Source organism: Pelmatolapia mariae, linkage group LG18, assembly GCF_036321145.2.
Source record: "Pelmatolapia mariae isolate MD_Pm_ZW linkage group LG18, Pm_UMD_F_2, whole genome shotgun sequence".
Lineage (NCBI taxonomy): Eukaryota > Metazoa > Chordata > Actinopteri > Cichliformes > Cichlidae > Pelmatolapia > Pelmatolapia mariae.
Window position 1 is genome coordinate 9,310,457 of NC_086243.1, and position 17,490 is coordinate 9,327,946.

General features: G+C 40.4%; 2 protein-coding genes across 2 annotated transcripts; both read right to left on the minus strand.

Annotated features, from left to right (window-relative positions):
- Positions 1-18: 18 nt before the first annotated feature.
- On the minus strand, positions 19-12,327 carry pgap6 (post-glycosylphosphatidylinositol attachment to proteins 6). Its single transcript, XM_063462835.1, has 13 exons — positions 12,164-12,327; positions 10,761-10,944; positions 10,465-10,666; positions 9,741-9,868; positions 9,370-9,635; positions 8,684-9,030; positions 8,479-8,575; positions 7,816-7,930; positions 7,456-7,598; positions 4,415-4,593; positions 3,905-4,051; positions 3,680-3,796; positions 19-3,591 (listed from the first exon to the last, which is right to left on the minus strand). The coding sequence occupies exons 1-13, from the start codon at positions 12,228-12,230 to the stop codon at positions 3,268-3,270; spliced, it is 2,316 nt and encodes a 771-aa protein (XP_063318905.1). The 5' UTR covers positions 12,231-12,327; the 3' UTR covers positions 19-3,267.
- Positions 12,328-13,537: 1,210 nt separating this feature from the next.
- Positions 13,538-16,419, minus strand: LOC134617426 (leucine rich adaptor protein 1-like). The gene is made up of 3 exons (XM_063462669.1): positions 15,949-16,419; positions 15,268-15,440; positions 13,538-14,441 (listed from the first exon to the last, which is right to left on the minus strand). Exons 1-3 carry the CDS (start codon positions 16,159-16,161, stop codon positions 13,931-13,933), a joined length of 897 nt encoding a protein of 298 aa, XP_063318739.1. The 5' UTR covers positions 16,162-16,419; the 3' UTR covers positions 13,538-13,930.
- Between the last annotated feature and the right edge of the window lie 1,071 nt (positions 16,420-17,490).

The following is a 17,490-nucleotide window of genomic DNA, read 5'->3' on the forward strand; positions in this document are numbered from 1 at the left end:
TATACAGGACTCAACTCGGCTTGATGCCAAATGCTTGCATTTCAAGCACTGAAGCTATTTTGTGGTTATTATTGGTTTTTGCACATTTATCAAGGTTAATCAATGTAGTATGACAGATTGCATGCAGTTGCCTAGTTCGGCTGCAGACTGATAGACTGGCTTTGTCTCATTACCAAAAGACGCCAACTAACTGTAAGTGGTCACAGACGTGGTCCCCAACTATGAAGGAACCATTCATGGGCAACAAGATCACAAACACACAGTTGCAATAATTTTCTTTGTGTTGTGCATAACCACGGTTATCCGTAGTGTGACTGTAGTGTTTCTTTCAGCCTGTGAAAGCTTCATTCAGCTCTATAGATCTGAACCAAGCCTCCAAAGTTTTCAGGATTACAGAGAAAAAAGTTTATATTACAGAAAGTGTAGATTCCAGAGTTTTTGAAGTGCAACTCAACAGCAACAACGTGTTAACAAAAAACAGGCTTTTAAATTCTTCACACTTTTTTCTGAGGTAGGCCTACACGCACGCTAACCACACCAAAGCAGTTCAGCTTAATGTTGTGATCTCTAAGCTTTGCAGGACCATCAATTTTACTAATGGAGGGAAGCTATTTATGGAAAGGGGGAAATACTTTTTCTCTCTCTCTTTCACACACACACTTTCAGCACAACCACTTTCAGCATTTTTGAGGATTAGGATAATCTGCTTCCCTCTGTTCCCCATCCCCTCTCTGCTATCCAAGTATAAGTGCTGGCGATGGCGTGTCTTCGCCTTAGGAATAGAAAAGAACAGCCACATAAAAAGCATTGACAACAATGAAATTATGTTCTTTACACATGGATTTATTTTTGGTAGGTTAAAATGCTGTTTGGGTTTTTGACAGACTAACAGTACAGGGAAATAAAATCACTTCTGATGCCGAACATTACATTTTTTCCATGTTTACACATAAAGAGAGCAACAGTGTGTTGCGATTGAAGAAATCCTATTCATCCTCCTACTTATTCAACAATGTGATTCGTGCTAATACATGAGAGAAAAAGAGCATTACAACAATAAAAGAAAGGGAATGCAAGAGTGTTAGTAGGAAACATTCAATTTAAACCATGTGCAAAACCCTTACAGTATGCAACACACTAGACAATGTGTAAAGTAGTGTCTACATCTTACATAAAACAGTATGGAAAGTATTCAGCAGCCTTATTGGTAGAAGAGACAAAACACACATTCAGGCATACAAAGTACACAAAGAGGCACAAGACTAAATTCTGAATATACATTCAATGAGTTCCACTTTGCACACTATGAACACTGGATTGCTCTGCTATGTAATATCGGTAGCTATATACATTGCATCTAATCATAAAGTGCGTCAGGTGAATACAGGAAGTGGTTTTGGAGTAGAATTTAACGGAATTTAAGTTTAAAAGAAGGACACGGCGTTACTTAGTTCACCAATGATTATGGAAATCAAACGGAATATGGAAACAAAACGGGGCCGTAAGTATGCTGGCTGTGTATTACCGTATCTGAATGTGTTAAACATTTTATATGCAAGACCTTCTTTGTATCAGCAAGCAGATCTGTAAACAAAGAAAGAGACTTGCATGGATAACTTCCAATAAAAGACGCATTTGTTAGTGAACTCAGTTTTACCTGTGAAACTCACATTTATAGTTATGAGTTGTATCCCTAGCCCATAACTAGGGACGACTTTGGTTATGATTTTAATGACATCAATCCCATTGTCAGGTCTGCTTGTAGGCGACATCCTTTATCAATGTTCTTACTGATTTTGACATATCGTCTGAGGGGAACTATGTAGACCTACACAGGATTTTAGCATCAGTAAAGCTGTTTTATTATCACTGTGAATAGTTTTTAGAAACAGAATAGCAAAAAGAGTCAGCCATGTGACTGGTGTGGAAAGGTTCCACTGCCAAAAGTCTGACATCATTGTTTTGCAATGTGCACATGTCAGAAAAATATGTGAGTAACGATAAAAGAATAAAAAGGTGAGTCTTCTGTGCTGTTACTGTGGTTACAGGGAGGCTTCAGCAAGCACTAAAAATGACAGTGTGGTCTGCTCTCCGTTTATATCACTTTATAATCTAAGTTAAACTGGTAGACTGGAGAGGAGTTCTGAACTCAAACGTGTGCAACTACAAAGTTGTGCGCAAATCTTTTTCATTAGTTCACAAAAATAACACACACTGCTATAAACATCCTTAAGGGTAAAAATGTTCAGATACACTTTACACATTTGAACATTCAGATATAGTGATGTAAAGCTGCAATGCTAACATTTACTACACTGCTTTACACTTACATTTCCCCACCTGTTTATATCATCTAACTCAAAGTCTGTAGGGGTGACGGCAACCCCGATAAGGGTCAAGACAGTTTTTACTTGGACAAAAACTTAAGAGCAATTTAAAAAGGAATCACACTGACTTTATACATTAAAGTTTGTTTACAGTACCATATTATATATTTGTGTATGGAGTCAAAGATAATCTCTTTACTGGGACAACTGACTGTGCAAGTGTTGCACTGCATTGTGGGTAGTGTAGGTGCTAGAAAGAAGAACGGGCAAATAAAAAGATGCTGTTACCTGTGGTTTTAGCTGTGGTCATTTTGATACTATAAAACTGTCAATTGTGAGTCCAACACCCTTTAGGAGACTGAATTGAACATTAAGGCATGAGAAATGTAATAAGCAGACTTTGGCAAAGGTGTTGTTTTGTTTTAAATGGTCTAATAAATTTGTCTTCTTGCACAATAGAGCTTAGCAGCCCCGAAAAAAAGCTAGTATTAAAACTACCTGTTAATTAAAGATCAAGCATGCGTCGAATGGATCTCAACATAGTCATGTCAATAGACTAAATATAAAAACTTAAAAGAGTTCTTTATAAATATTTCAAACATTAATGTCCTACACTAGTAAAATATACACAAAGTACATAAACTCCTGGGCATAAAGTCTAAGGTTTTGTTGCTCAACCTTACATTAAGCTGGTGCAATGAACCGCTGATCAAATAATCCACTGTGGAGGTTTCAAATGTGTTTGTGCATGTTTTGTTTAAGACTTAATTTAATGCAATTATGAATAAGAAACCTGCGGACCCAAGAGAATATAGGTCCACTTTGATTTTTAAAATACATTACTTGGAAACTTTTTGTAAAATGTCAACACCAGCAGGGATCAGATGCTCGCGTAAGGGTGTCAAACAGCCACTATCTAGACATAGCATCTCCTGACCTACTATGTGACAGTGTAGAGTTCATCTTTGCTGCCTTCACAGAGAGTGTATCCACAAACCCGGGGTCTCCAGCTCCAGTTCAGGCTCCAGCCACTGCTCCAGCCAAACATCTCCCTGTTTTTCTTTTTTGGTGGCAGCAGTAACACAACACAGCTCGCCACCAGGATGTGCCACAGCGAGTGTGTGTAATAGTAGTTGTCCTCCGTCTCAGCAAAAGTGTACAAACACAGGCCGATTAAGGCGCACAACACCCCGGGGATCAGGTAGAAGACCCAATGCCTCCAAGAGGGCGGGTAACAATGCCGTCGATGGACCCCTTTGCGCACCTGTAAACAGAAAGGAAGAGGAAAAACAGTTTTATTACTGTCCAAAATATAATCAACATCTGCAACAGATGGAAAATGCATCTCTTACCCAGGCAATGACCATGATCAGTATGGCACAGAGGATGGGGCCCAGCAGGTTCCACAGGCCCGTGCGGTCCAGTTGCATTGACATGGCTATCAGCAGAGTCCCGAGCATGAACAGAGTCTACACACACAAAGGGGCGAGAAAAACCCACACAGGCTTTTATAATATACCAATCCTTAGCAGAGTGTGTCAACAGTATGAAAGAAGAGGCAGGAATCAGCATCTTACATATTTGAATGCGTTTCTGAGGCGAGCCATGCACAGGATGGTGACCCAGAAGGAGCAGATGGATCCTAGGAAGTCACAGTACTGCAGAGTATTATAGTCCATTATACACATTACTGCAATGCCCGGCTGGTCACAAGCATGGTAGAACTACAAACAAGAGGGAGGAGGGAAAAAATGACAGTAAGGGCAGATATCAACGTTTAAACTAAGATTAGTATTATTTGCTGATGCTCATCTTGTTTTTTTTATTACTATTTTTGCATCATCTTTATTGGTGACAGGTTTACTGAATATCTCAGTACCACCTACACACTATGCCAAAAATGATATTAAAGCTATAAAAGTTCAATGTGTAAGAATAGTGCAGAAACAGGAAAGCTCACCGTCTCCTCTTTTACACAAAACCCACACCATAACAATCGACTCTTAAACCTATTTATGTATCAGAAACACACCCGTAAGTATGTCTACATGTATAAAAAGGTACATGCATGTTCCTGAATGTTTTACCGTGGAGAAAAACATGCTGAAGAGGTAGACAGAGGCCTCGGTGATGTAACCGTGTTTGACTGCAACTACGATGGCAGGCAAGAAAGCCAAGTTGCTGAGGGTAAGCAACAGAGTTGCTAACAACTGGTGACTATACGATTGAGCTGTTGAATCATCTGTGCAGCCCCAACCACTCCAACCTGCACACACAGTGAAAATAAATAAATGCATGACTGTAATTTTTTAAGGAGGAGATCTTGAAATATTTTAATATTAGTGAAATATAGGCTGCAGTGACACAAGTTGATTCTGTTCACTCATCCAAGTGACTTCTTCAGCTGACTGCAGGTTTCCACACCCTTATAAACACATTTGCACAATGACTGAGACTAACACCACCGATGAACAATGGCTGTGGGGTCAGTTTCTGGATCATTTATATACAAATTATCACGACTATAGATCAACAACTACTGATCAGTGCCAATGTTCTTCTGCTTCCCTGGCCGCTGTATCTGTGGGGATGGTGTTGGGTCTGTGTTGTTGCATCCTAATGACAGCCAGTTTGTGCTCCAGTGGATGATGAGAGTCAAACAATTAAATGCTGATCCGCATGCACAGGTTTACATCAACTTTTAAATGTCCCCAAATACTAATGGAAATCTCACAGCCTAAGAAGGCTAACCTGCCACTTTCATATCCTCCCTGGTCAACTTGATGTGTTGGTCCACTGAGTTAATGTGATCCGTGAACTGTGGTACGTCTTGAGGTTTGATTTTCACCCAGGTGTCATCCACATACCTGAACCAATGGCTTGGTGGTGTTCCAGGATAGGATAACAAAGCCCTCTTTTCCACTTCTTCCATGTAAAAGTTGGCCACAATGGGTGAAACTGGGGAACCCATGGCACACCCATGTTTCTACCTGTAGTACTGACTCTTGTATGTGAAATAGGTGGAATTAAAACACAGTTAAAAAGCAAACACACGTGTTTGGTGCTGAGAGTGGTCCTGTTGCTGAGGTTGGGGTCATCCTGTAATCTCTTATGAATTACCTCCACTGCTTCAGTGAGCAGTGACAGTATTTTCTCACGATAGTCTTTCTGCTTTAGCAAAACTGTGCACCTACCCTTGAGATGATGATGTTGTTGATGTCATTACTAAGCGATATGAGTGCCTTCCTCTCCTCTGTGCTGATTTTGGATGGTGGGGGATTTGCGTTGCTGAGACCAGCCAAAACTTTAGTCCGTAGCTGCTCTGCTTCCACGTCTGCAATGTTGTTGTTTAGAATGGCTGTTTCTGTGGCTGTGATCAGTCCACTAGCGGGATTTCTCTCTGCGTCACAGCAAAAGTTCAACCCTTTTGCAAGGATGTTTTTCTCTGCTTGAATGAGTTGTCTGTCAGACAAATTTTTTCACCCACTTGTCCACATCCTCAGTGTGCGTCCTCCTCTCTTCTGGCCACTGAGGACACTCTCCATATTTTGCTCTGGTTTCCGACACACAACAAGAAGGTCAAACGTCCTTTGTTGCCTGGTCTTAGACTTTTCATGCTGTCAGTGAATTCAAACACCTTTTGAAGAATTTTCTTATCTAGAAGTAGAGCTGGGCGATAGAACGATAACGATATGTATTGCGAAATAACTTTTTCTCGATAGAAAAATTTAACTATTGCGATAGGCCTCATCTCTCTTGTCCTCTTAAAAAAAAAGAAGAACAGCCAATCCAAATTAAGTAGCGCAGAGCCGAACCAATCACAGCCGCCAGCGTCACGTCACGTGACTTGTTACGTACAGCACAAGTGCCAAGCCGCACATGTGTATTTGTTTGGGAAGCAGCCAACCGCCGTGCCGCCCGGGTAATGGAGGAAATGAGTGTGCCGACTAGAGAAAAATCAACCGAGAGCGTGACCGAAGGTTACCGAAGAGAAAACAGATGGTTCCAATGCCGGAGAGATTGTCGAACGGAAGGGCCATAGAAGTTCCGTATTGTGAAGGTATTTTGGCTATTTCAAGTCTGACAGAAAACAGAGTAGCGCGCACTGTAAATTGTGCCGAAAGCAAGTCTGGAAATACAATAAACCGGTGCGTACTCAATCTCTGACTGAAAGCGCTAATTCGTCATTCGGCTTTTGTCAGACTAAAGTCACTGTTAAAACTGTTTGAAAAGCTAAGCTATACAACAAGGAGAGATTGAGAATTTCCTTTTAGTTCTCAGTTTATTTGATATTGACAAAAGTTAGTCAATTTTGTCTGTTCTTCTGTAAAACGAACTAAGATTTATTTTTAGAATTAAAATTTTGTTTCTAAGTGGAATTGACAATTTAGTAGTCTGTTTTGTTTGTTCTATTTTGAAACTTAAACGCTTTAGCGGCTGCCTTTTGTGTAGTTTGCAATATTTGCCTTTATTTATCTGAAAGTCTCATGCTCCTTAAGTACATCTACCCTGTTGAACTTATTATGGGAAAATAAATATTTAAATCAAAACAAGCTGCTGATTATTTCACATTTTACTTGTGAGCAACGGCACATTTAAATCTTACAAATATAGTTATTTGGCTTATATCGTGATATATATCGTTATCGCCTGAAATGAAAAAAAACATATCGTGATATGAAAAAATCTTATATCGCCCAGCTCTATCTAGAAGCATTGCAAATCTCTATCGGATCTGCTCTTCTGTTGATTTTAGCACATCAATGGTAAAAATCTGTTTGTCTCACCCACTCATTGAGCAGCTGGCTCTGTGCTTTCTGGAGGATTTTCAGTCGAATTGCTCAAAACTGAATTGCTGAAAAACAGTACCTTAAGAAATTTACTGTTTATAAGATTGGGGAAACCTGTAGTCAGCTGACACTGAAGAAGTCACTGGGATGAGTGACGAAACGTTTTTCCCACTGAAAATGTCCAGACGAACAGAATCAACCTTTTGTGATTTCCTTACCTGGATGACTGAGCATGCATCAAGACATAGGTTGATTTTTTTAATGCTTCTACTACAACTTTAACAAGGCCTTTTCTTAGGGAAGAGGGACTGTGTGTGTCTGTGTGTGTGTGGGCGTACCAGCCTTGCATACACATCCAGCGTACAGGTAGCTGTAAGATCTCAGAAGTCTACATTCACCGTATAACCCACAGTCCTCTACACAGGCACTGAGGAACACCTCTGGGGTCACAGACACCACTGATGCGTTACCACAGCTACTGCTGCAAGAAAAAGCACAAACACATGCATGTAATATTATACATACATTACACACAAAGTATGAATAAATGAATGACACCTCATTTCATCAAATTTCAAACTTCTAAAATGCTAATTAAAATGGTACATATTTAGTGTACATTTCAAAAATATCTGAAGCACGAAAAGTTGAATAACTGAACACAGTCTGCTACTGCAGTGTGTGTGTGTGTACTTTACCTGTTGCATATAAGCTGCAGGGTGAGGTACCACGTTGCTGACTGAGGAAAAGGCAGCCTGACCACAGCTTTAGGAACGCTGGCATTCACAGCAACACCATAACCTCCAAATAAATCTGTCATCAAATCAACAACATACTGTTTTGTCTACAGGGCACATTGTCATCTAAAAATCAGACCCACTGTGAATTCTGAAATTTATACCTTTTTTGTGTTAGATTTTGTTTGAAATAATAAAAGAACTGGTATTGTATAGAACTTTTCAACAGTAATAGAGTACTCAAATTACTTTTTAGTCATTCACCCAATAACAAAACCGCTTTTTTTTCCTCTATACCTAAGAATCTTAGGCAGCTCAGGATTCAGTACCTTGCCCAAGGACACCTTGACATGCACCACAGCTATGACAAATGGATGAAACACATTTAAGAGATCCCATAAAGCTACACTAAATAAGCCATGATAACAAAGTGAATTGGAATAGAAAACCACTTGAACTTTATGTAAAAATAATTTAAACAGAAAATTTTTCAGCTGATTATAATCCATCTACAAAAATTAAGACCTTTGTATGCAATTCTTCATCGAAGCGTTCTGATCAATTAGGCATAAGCAATGTTTTCTGATGTTTGATGTGTGTGAATTTGAATCAGTGCTACTGTACCTGTGCGACACAACTGAGAGTGGTTCAGTTCAAGGACTGGAGTCCAGGGAGAGAGACAGGCAACCACACTGCTGCTGTTCCCCAATGTCATGTTAGTCTATAAAAACAAGACACAGACGCATGTATCAATGCAAATCTCCACGGAAGCTCAACTCTGTGACTTTCCAATCTGTCTATGCAAGTACAGCGATTCAATGTTACTCACAGAGTTGAGTGTGAGCTGCAGGTTGAGTGTGCCACCACTGGCATGCGCGTGCAGGGGGTATGTGAGCAGCGTGGGGTGTGTATTTGTAACGCTAACATTGGCTCCACCAACGGGGGTGAATCGCAGTGACAGGACATCCACCTCCTCATACAGCACAGGGATGCTCCACACACACGCCGACCCCAGCAACCGTGACATCCATGAAAACGATTTATTGCTGAAGACACCTGTGTCTGCAAGCACCGAACTGTTGATTGATGATGAGGAGTTGCTATAACTGCTGTTGCCATGGAGATTAAAGATCTCATCATCTGCTTTGAGGCCAAGACTTTTTGGCTTACATCCCACTGAAGCAAAATGGATACACAAGAAAATGTGTTAGAACAGAAATACAGGTTGTGTCTGGAATCATGCACTTATTCAACACTTATTATTTAAACATTTGGAGCTCACTGTCACAGTGGAAGAGAAAAGAAATGTGGGTTTATTTTGTGACAGGCTTCTTTTTTTCTTTTGATTCATGATGATGCAATGAGAGAGTGAACATATTTTAGACTATTTTTCTTAAGGTACTGGGGGATGTTTTGGGCCCACAGCATAGTTTATATATTGTAGTGAGTAAAGAGTGATTTCACACACAGGTGTAATGTGTGTACATACTTCAGTGTACATATTTCTGTATTCACCTGTGTAGTTTGAGACAACGCTGAAGGTAACAGTACGGTTGGTTCGGGTGCTCTCAATAACAACTCGTATCCAGGTGTCCCAAGGTGGATTAGAGAGAGCTGCAGAGCAGCTAAACCCTGAGCAGTTCGTAGTTATTGGGCCCTGCTGCAGAGAAGCTGAGCCAAGCCTGAGGACCAGGAAACAGTTTCCCATCTCCGTTCCCTCCTCTGATGAACAGCCAGCCACAGAAACCGAAAGGGAAGAGGCAAACTCAGGAACATACAATCTAAGAGCAAGAGAACAAAATACACTCACTTACGGTCTTCTGACTGATGCAAAGAAAAAATGTGCAAAGACTGGAAATACAGGAAATAAAACATGCACTTCTTACTTAAGGCGTGCAGGTCTGTCAGGGGCTGCAGTTTGTGTCAGGAATATGCCGTTCTGCAAAACAGGTGTGTCCACTGCTCTCCTGACTGACAATTGAGGCTGGAAGAAATAGGAGCAGGACGGAAAACCCTAACAGATAAAGACAGACAACAAAAGTCTATAAATAAAGACATTGTGGTGCACACTTCTTCTTATACAGATGGGCGCCATTCAGAGTCTGAATAAGTGAATAAGAGGAGGTGATTACAGGAGAACGATAGGAGACTAATGGACACCAACACAATGCAGAGATTTAAGATAAAATGTAAACAGATCAAATGATAAGTAAGAAAACACTTTTGCAAGAGGAACAGAGCCAAAGAACGTGGTTCAGCTGGTTTAGCATGAAAACAAAAAACAAAAAAAACCTGCTCCCATATATCAAGTTAGAGTGATAAAGGAAATTTTGAGTACTAGTGTAACATGACCAGAATACTAACAATGTACATTGCCTGCCTGCCTGCCTGCCCCCCCCAGCCTCAGGCAAGTACAAAGGTTACATAATTGTTAAAATTAGATGACAATTTGAAACAGCCAAGAAAATTTAAACCAGTTCTTTCTTCCATATACTCCTGGTACGGTCACAGAAATTTTAATGCACTGGATCAGGGAAGAAAAATGGTGGCTAACCTAACTGTGGAAGCAGCAGGAGCAGCAACATGCACCATACGCTGCTCTATACCAACCTTCTGTTCTATGCGGCCATCATCTTCAGGCAAGTGAGCAGCAACATACCAATCACCTGGGGCAGGGTCAGAGAGGTTAAAGGTTGTGGAGTTCTCTGAGATTACAGGTAAAGTCAGAGACAAACAGGGGGTCCATAGTGTCGTATTGGGAAACTCCTGCCCTGTGGGGTTTATAACAGGAGGGGCACCCCATCGAATATAGCTGCAAAATGGTTATAACATAAGGTTAGGTTAGGGGGGATAAAATACATCATTAAGAGTCTCAAAAGGTCATTATTAATAACTTTATAGCTTACATAGTGACATTATGCCTCCCGCAGTGGAAACTGTGGCCCTTTGTCACAGAAAAGAGCCAGCGAGCGATGGCGGTTTCCTCCGGTATGTGAAACCTCTGCAGCCTCGCATTCCCGTACCAGCCATACTTTGACAATTTCTGGGCAGGTTTGGATGACAGCTCTGACACAAATGTCACCTGTCCATCTGCAGGAAAAATAGTAAGACAGTCTTTCACCTTATCATCTTGGAGTTTCTCTCAAAACATGGAGACGCACACTAAAGCAGTGGCATTCCGTCAGGACAAGCAAGGCAAGCAGTGCTCCCCTTGTCCAATCAAAAATAGGCATATTTAAAATCTACCAATCATAATTATCTCTCCCCTTTCATCTCAAAGTGCTGTCATAAAGCTCTTCACGTGTGTGCATCCATCCTTTACATTACATCTTGTGGCTGCACTAAACTATTACAGGTGCGCTTGTTTCGTGTTCTTAGGAAACTGTAGCTGTCTCCATTTTATGCGAGTTCCCGTTCCCCATTAACAGTGACTGGAGCTGGACAAGTTGAGAGGCCAGCAGCCTTTTTTTATAGTCATTTGCACATAACACATTGTGGATAAATCTCTGGTCTTTGACTCTAAACTTAAGGGAGACCAGCATCTTACTGCTGCTGGCCCAGCTTTCACTGCTCTGAGACCAGTTACGATATGCTTTTTGTGTGGAAACACAGCTGGCATGGGCAAGTAAACAGGCTTCAGTGATGTAGCATCATAACAGATAAGTTTTGTTCTCTTAGGAACTTTGGCCAACATGTGGGATGTAGCTGGGTTATTTTTGTTATTAATATATTTAAATATACATTTTTAATCTCAAGAAGTAGACATACGTTTCTGAGCTCATGAACAACTGTTCTTACTACCAAGATATGATATGTGGCAGTATAAGGAAGGGGTTTTGTGTGTTTATTTGTTTTTTGTTTATTAAGTGTGTGTGTGTCTTGGGGTGGGGTGAGGAGTAGGTTGTCGTTGTTGACCTTATATAAAAAATAAATTACACTATATAGATAGCTATACATTTCCAATATGAAATATTTACATATTCACATAGTTGGGAAAAGGGAAATGCATACAGGACACTTGACAAGATAAGACTAAAAACAAACACAAAAAACAAAAAACAAAACAAAACAAAAACAATGAGGGCTAAACATGTCTATACACCAGTAGAAACAAAGGGCTTTCTTTGACCAAGGTAAATAACCAGTTAGTAGCATCGTTGCATAGATATACTGTGAGCTCACTGACTAGCGCTGGCAGCTTAGTGCGTCTCTCATGTGCTTTCACGAGTTAACTTCAAGCCAGCCATGACCGCTAGCAAAAGTGCTAATACGTCGGACTTTGTGTGTGACCTCTGCCCGAAACACTTACCGTCGTCTCCTGATGTCCAATCCGTCAGGGCAACGAAAAGGAGACTACATAGAAACCAAACTTGCATGTTTCCTCCCCAACTATCCGAGTCGTTACATCTTCCGTATTCACCTGCACTTGCAAATTTACCTTCCCCGAGAAGACATCCCTACGTTTTGAAACACTTCCTGTTTTCTATACATGACGTCACGTTGCGTTTACTTCCTATCGGAAAGAATAACACACACATACTATGTAAAGCTTTTGTTTTTCCCTCGTAATTTCATTAGTTTTTGGAGACAATATGTAAATATGAAAAAGAAAAAAAAAATCAGATTTTTGCTAAGAAAGCAAAAAAAAAAAAAAAAAAAAAAAAAAAAAATTAAAATAATCAATTGTGGATTTGCGTTAACACGTATTACACCACTAAAAATGGACATATGATTATCACGATAAATTAAAGAAAAACAAATAGAAAGACTGCTGACTTACTCGTGGTTCCCAGGATATTCAAAAGTAGAATGGGAGGCAGAGCCTTCAGTTTTTAGGCTTAAAACTTAATCCCTGCCTCTGCTCCACAGTATGTCTTTTGCCCCATCTTTCTCGCGTTGACCTCCAACTGGTTATGGCAGCTGGCTGCCTCTGCCCGAGCCTGGTTTCTTCCTGTTCCTGTTGTTCTTTAAAATATGCTGAGGTTAAACAAATTGATTAAAACAGTAAGAGGGATATAGCAAAATTAAAAAAAAGTGGATTTCTAACTTATATGAACTGTCACCTTTGGCAATTAAAATTAGTCTTTTTGTAGCCACTTTTTCCACAACCAAGTTTACATTTAGTCTCAGGACAGGTGTAATTTGCGCAGGCGGGACCAAAAAATTCCTGTGATCCTAGATTGTCCCGCCTCTGTTATGCTGTGAAGGCATTTTGTGAGTAGTTTGGATTGGTTCATAGGGGTGAATCACTGCAGATCACTGTGAAAGACCACCTGTCCTTAACCTTTGAGGAAACATGTCCTGATGGCAGTGAGCTCCTGGATGAAAATGCCTCCATCCGCTGGGCAAAAACGTGTCCCTGAATGGTTTGATGACTTTGAAAATGATGTCAAACAGGCCGCAGCTTTAGCAGTCACCAAATCTAAACTCACCACAGTACCTATGGGAGTTCTTTTAACAAGTTAGACGATGCTTTTTACCTTAAAAAAATGTATTCCCCAACTATATAAGGAAACAACAGTTATTTCACCAATAATGCCGTTTAATATTCATGCTTTTCTTCTAAGAAACAAACAAGACTATCAATAAATTACTTTTATTGTCTTGGCAATTATATAAAAAAGATATATTAGACTCATAAATACAAAAAAGCCTTACTCTAAATTGAAAAAAAAAAATCACCTTCTGCTATTTTTCCCCTATCTTCAAGAGATTTAAGAAAGCACAGTGTCCATAAAATTCAAGATAAGAAAACTGCTAAGCAAAGTTATTTAAACAAATACAAAACATAAGACCCGATGGTTACACAACAAAGACACAAAATCTGATGCTCAGATCTCATTCAGGTGTTTGAAACCGTCATCACATCATTCATTTCTAATTATTTAATATTTATAACAAATAATTTAAAAATATCAAGTCAAACACAGAGTATAGTGACACACAGAGAAACAGTCTTCACAGTCAGTGGCTTTAATCTTATTCTAAAAAGTGTGCCAAAGTGCTTTAAGTCTCAGATCGCTAGTTAAAAAGCTTTAAAGCAAAGATCATAAATCAAAGTTGTGTTCAGAGGTCGTCATACATATGTCACATCATCTTCTGATTCCACCCAGGACCACTGGGCATCATAGCCTAGGAAAACTTCCTCCTCACTGGTTTCACTGTCTTCCTTTTCTATAATATTGGTGTGAGGTGCTGTGAAACTCTCCTGAGATTGATGTACTGTCTGTGTCTCTCGTGGAAGTGGAGCGGGTTCAAAAGTCTCCACGTCCAAGCTTTTTCTTGGTTTGAAAGATCTAAGCAAAACTCTTCGGATGGTGTCGCCACGATTTTTTACTTTTGGCGGTAAATACGTTAGAAAAACGTCCTGTGGTTGTTCATCATTCGATCCACTGGCTGGACTAAATGACGTCTGACCGAAACTTCCAGGAGCAGGATGATTGATCAAAAATTCGGAGGCGGAAGGACTCGGAGATGTTCCTTCACTAGAGTCTGAACTGAGAATGTCAGCATAGCTTTTAGGGTTTGAATTCTCTGAATTCTCACCCATTATTTCAGTCAGTTCCTCAGGGTAGCCTGGGTTTTCTCTGTGGGGATAGAAATAGAAATGCATCAGTCACAGGCAGGATTTAAGTTCATTTCTCTCAAGGAAAGTCTATTCTGATGGGTCAGAGTTAATCAGCAACACATCATTTTTGACCTCTTCTGCAAAGGCCTGAAAATCATGGCCAGCATTTTATGTGCCAATTTTGTGATTTATGCCTTTCCAGTTGAATTTTCTAATTTGCCACAAACCTCCTTGACTACCTTTGATCCCCAACTTCTCCATTTAACCGCTTTTAGAAAATCTTGCATTATTTTGCCAACATGCTATAGGCTACTAAATTAGGAAACTGTCGCTTGTGTATATTTGCAGGGATGCAAGAAAATTCTAGTTCAAGAGCTTTAACTTACTCCTAGTGTATCCTCTTAGCAGCTGTATGCTTATTTAACATCTTCATTTAATCTTCAAAAGACTAAATAGGTAACACGCTGGGTGACCAGAACACAACAAGTTAAACGTGGGGCAAAAAATATGTTTGTGTGGGACACATTAGTAACACTGACACATAGTTTTAAAATAAAACATGTCAAAGGTATGCAGATTAAACTTTGGTAAAACAAATCACCTGTAAGCATAAATAGAAGTTTTTTTTTTAACACCCTGATCCCAACAGTCTTTTTGCAAGGTTGTGTTCTCTTTTGAAAACATTAAAGCTGTTAAAGCTGCCTGCTTGCAGCAATCACAATAAAAACATTAAAAAAAAAAATCATACTGTATGTCTCTGTGTTCTCTTTTGCAGACTAAAATGTGAGACATTGCCTTAGTATGTGCGGCATGGAGACAAGAGAGTGGGACACCTGGTTACCCACCTGCAGGGAGACATCAAAGGCCCATTCTCCAGGCTGCTCAGGCTTCCTGTTAAACTGCTGCCACGACTGGTTAAAGGACCCCTATCCTCCAGTAGCCAGCGCATGGTCTCGATCCCTTCGTGCAAAGCCACCAGTTGCCGTAGGATCCTTACATCGGCAGAACGGAGCCATCTCTGATTAAATGCCACAGAGTTAGTGAGTGTTAAGGTGTAACTGAAGAAACAGGTGTGTGTGTGTGTGTGTGTGTGTGTGTGTGTGTGTGTGTGTGTACTATGAACCTTTCCACTCCTTCCACCCCACCATCATGCTCATTTTAATTGCATTAGAGTGGAACAAAGGTGGTGCGAGTCAACAGAGGAATCCAGTCAGAATGTGGCACTGACAGGTGTGGTGAGAACACAGGTAAGAGTGGCTGCCTGTGAAGTGGCTCAGATTGGCACTTCATACATGTCACAGTGATTGCTAAACAAGTTGTACAAGTTGTAGCTTAGCTTTGGCCAAGTAAGGAAAAATACACAGGTAATGGTGAGTCACTAAAACGCATGATGGAAACTCCATTTGGAATCTTTTCTATAAATATACCTATATCATATAATACACACACACACACACACACACACACACACACACACACACACACACACACACGAAATAATTACTAGTGAGCACAGAAATGTTTACCAGCTCTTTTTTTAAGTTGTTAATTTTGTCAGACAAAGCCTCGGGGAAATCCGCGCTGTGGTTTTCCCTGCCGGTCACTTCAGACCTCCGGCCACCTTCACAATTTGGAGCATCTCTCATCCAGGTCAGAAGACTTTCTGGTGTCTTCATCCCGATCTTATTTTCCAGCTCTGTTAGATCCGGGAAGTAATCCCTGAATAACTCCTCTGCCATCCCGATCGCTGGTTTTGGATGGGAAGGAACACTTGCGCGTAAATTCCCTTTAAACCTCACACGCGCGCAAACCAGCCCGCACTCGTCGACTTACAGCACAGTCCGAGCGTTATATTCCTGAACGCTCCACAGTTCATCATGACCGCGACTGGAAAACAAACAAACAAACAAACAAACAAAAACTTGTCACGGGAGCGCAGAAAAAGCCACGAAAACGCTGGAAGTATGAACGAACAAACCAAGTGCGGCAGCTGACTGCCGTCACCATTCACAGCCTACTACAGAGGTATGCAGCCCGGAACATGACGGCGGAAAGTGGAAATGCCCTTTGTGCATTCCTCAAACAATGGCAGGAATTTCACACTGACAAGCTTCAGAAACACCTGCGAGCACCGAGCTGCCGCAGACCAGAGCGTGCCGGATACCCTGTAAATATATGGAATCACGTGACTGACTTTACTGGCCTTTTTAGTCTAATCATAAACACACACACACACACACACACACACACACACACACACACACACACACACACACACACACACACACACACACACACACACTTCCAGGTTGAGTTTTAAATTGGTAGAATGTATTTTACCTGTTAATCCAGATTACTCGTAAACTCAGAGTGCGGTCTGGTTTCGCTTTCTTTTAAGCCTTAAGGTATTCAAACTTGACTGTTGTCCATCTGTGGGAAATTCCACTGACTAGTTTTCCCAGTACACAGTGCACACCAGAACGACACAATACTTCAGTAATCCCAGAGCAAATTATGTGGTCACACGTGCTCCAAGACAGTAAGTACCATATTAAATAATGCAATATATTACAAAATAGCTCTAATATATAAATATCCCCGATATGTTACGCACAAAATATAAAATATAAAGCTGAAATTGAGGTGCCCCTCTTATAATACTGACAATTCTTTTCTTTTTCCTGTAAAAGATATTAGGATGTACAAATTTCGCGATGTGTAATTTTTGAGTTTTTACATGAGGGATACAGAAAGATAACCACAGGCAGGAATGATCTCCTGTGTTTTTCAGTGGTGCATTCGGTTAATCTCAGTGTACATAAGACAAAAACAGTTCATGAGCTCAAAGGAAGTGTCTGAAGACCTTGCCATCTTAGATTATGGTATGAAACCAGTGAAAGCTGGTTAACCAGTGAAGTATAAAATGATAAACCTTTGAAACCATCAGATTATTTTTTATGTTATTTTTCAGCCAAACTGTCCTTCCCTATAAGACACCCAGATAAGCGAGATTAGTGCTAGATGGAAACAACTCTAAGTAACAGCTTTTACTCACAAGACTCCCCATA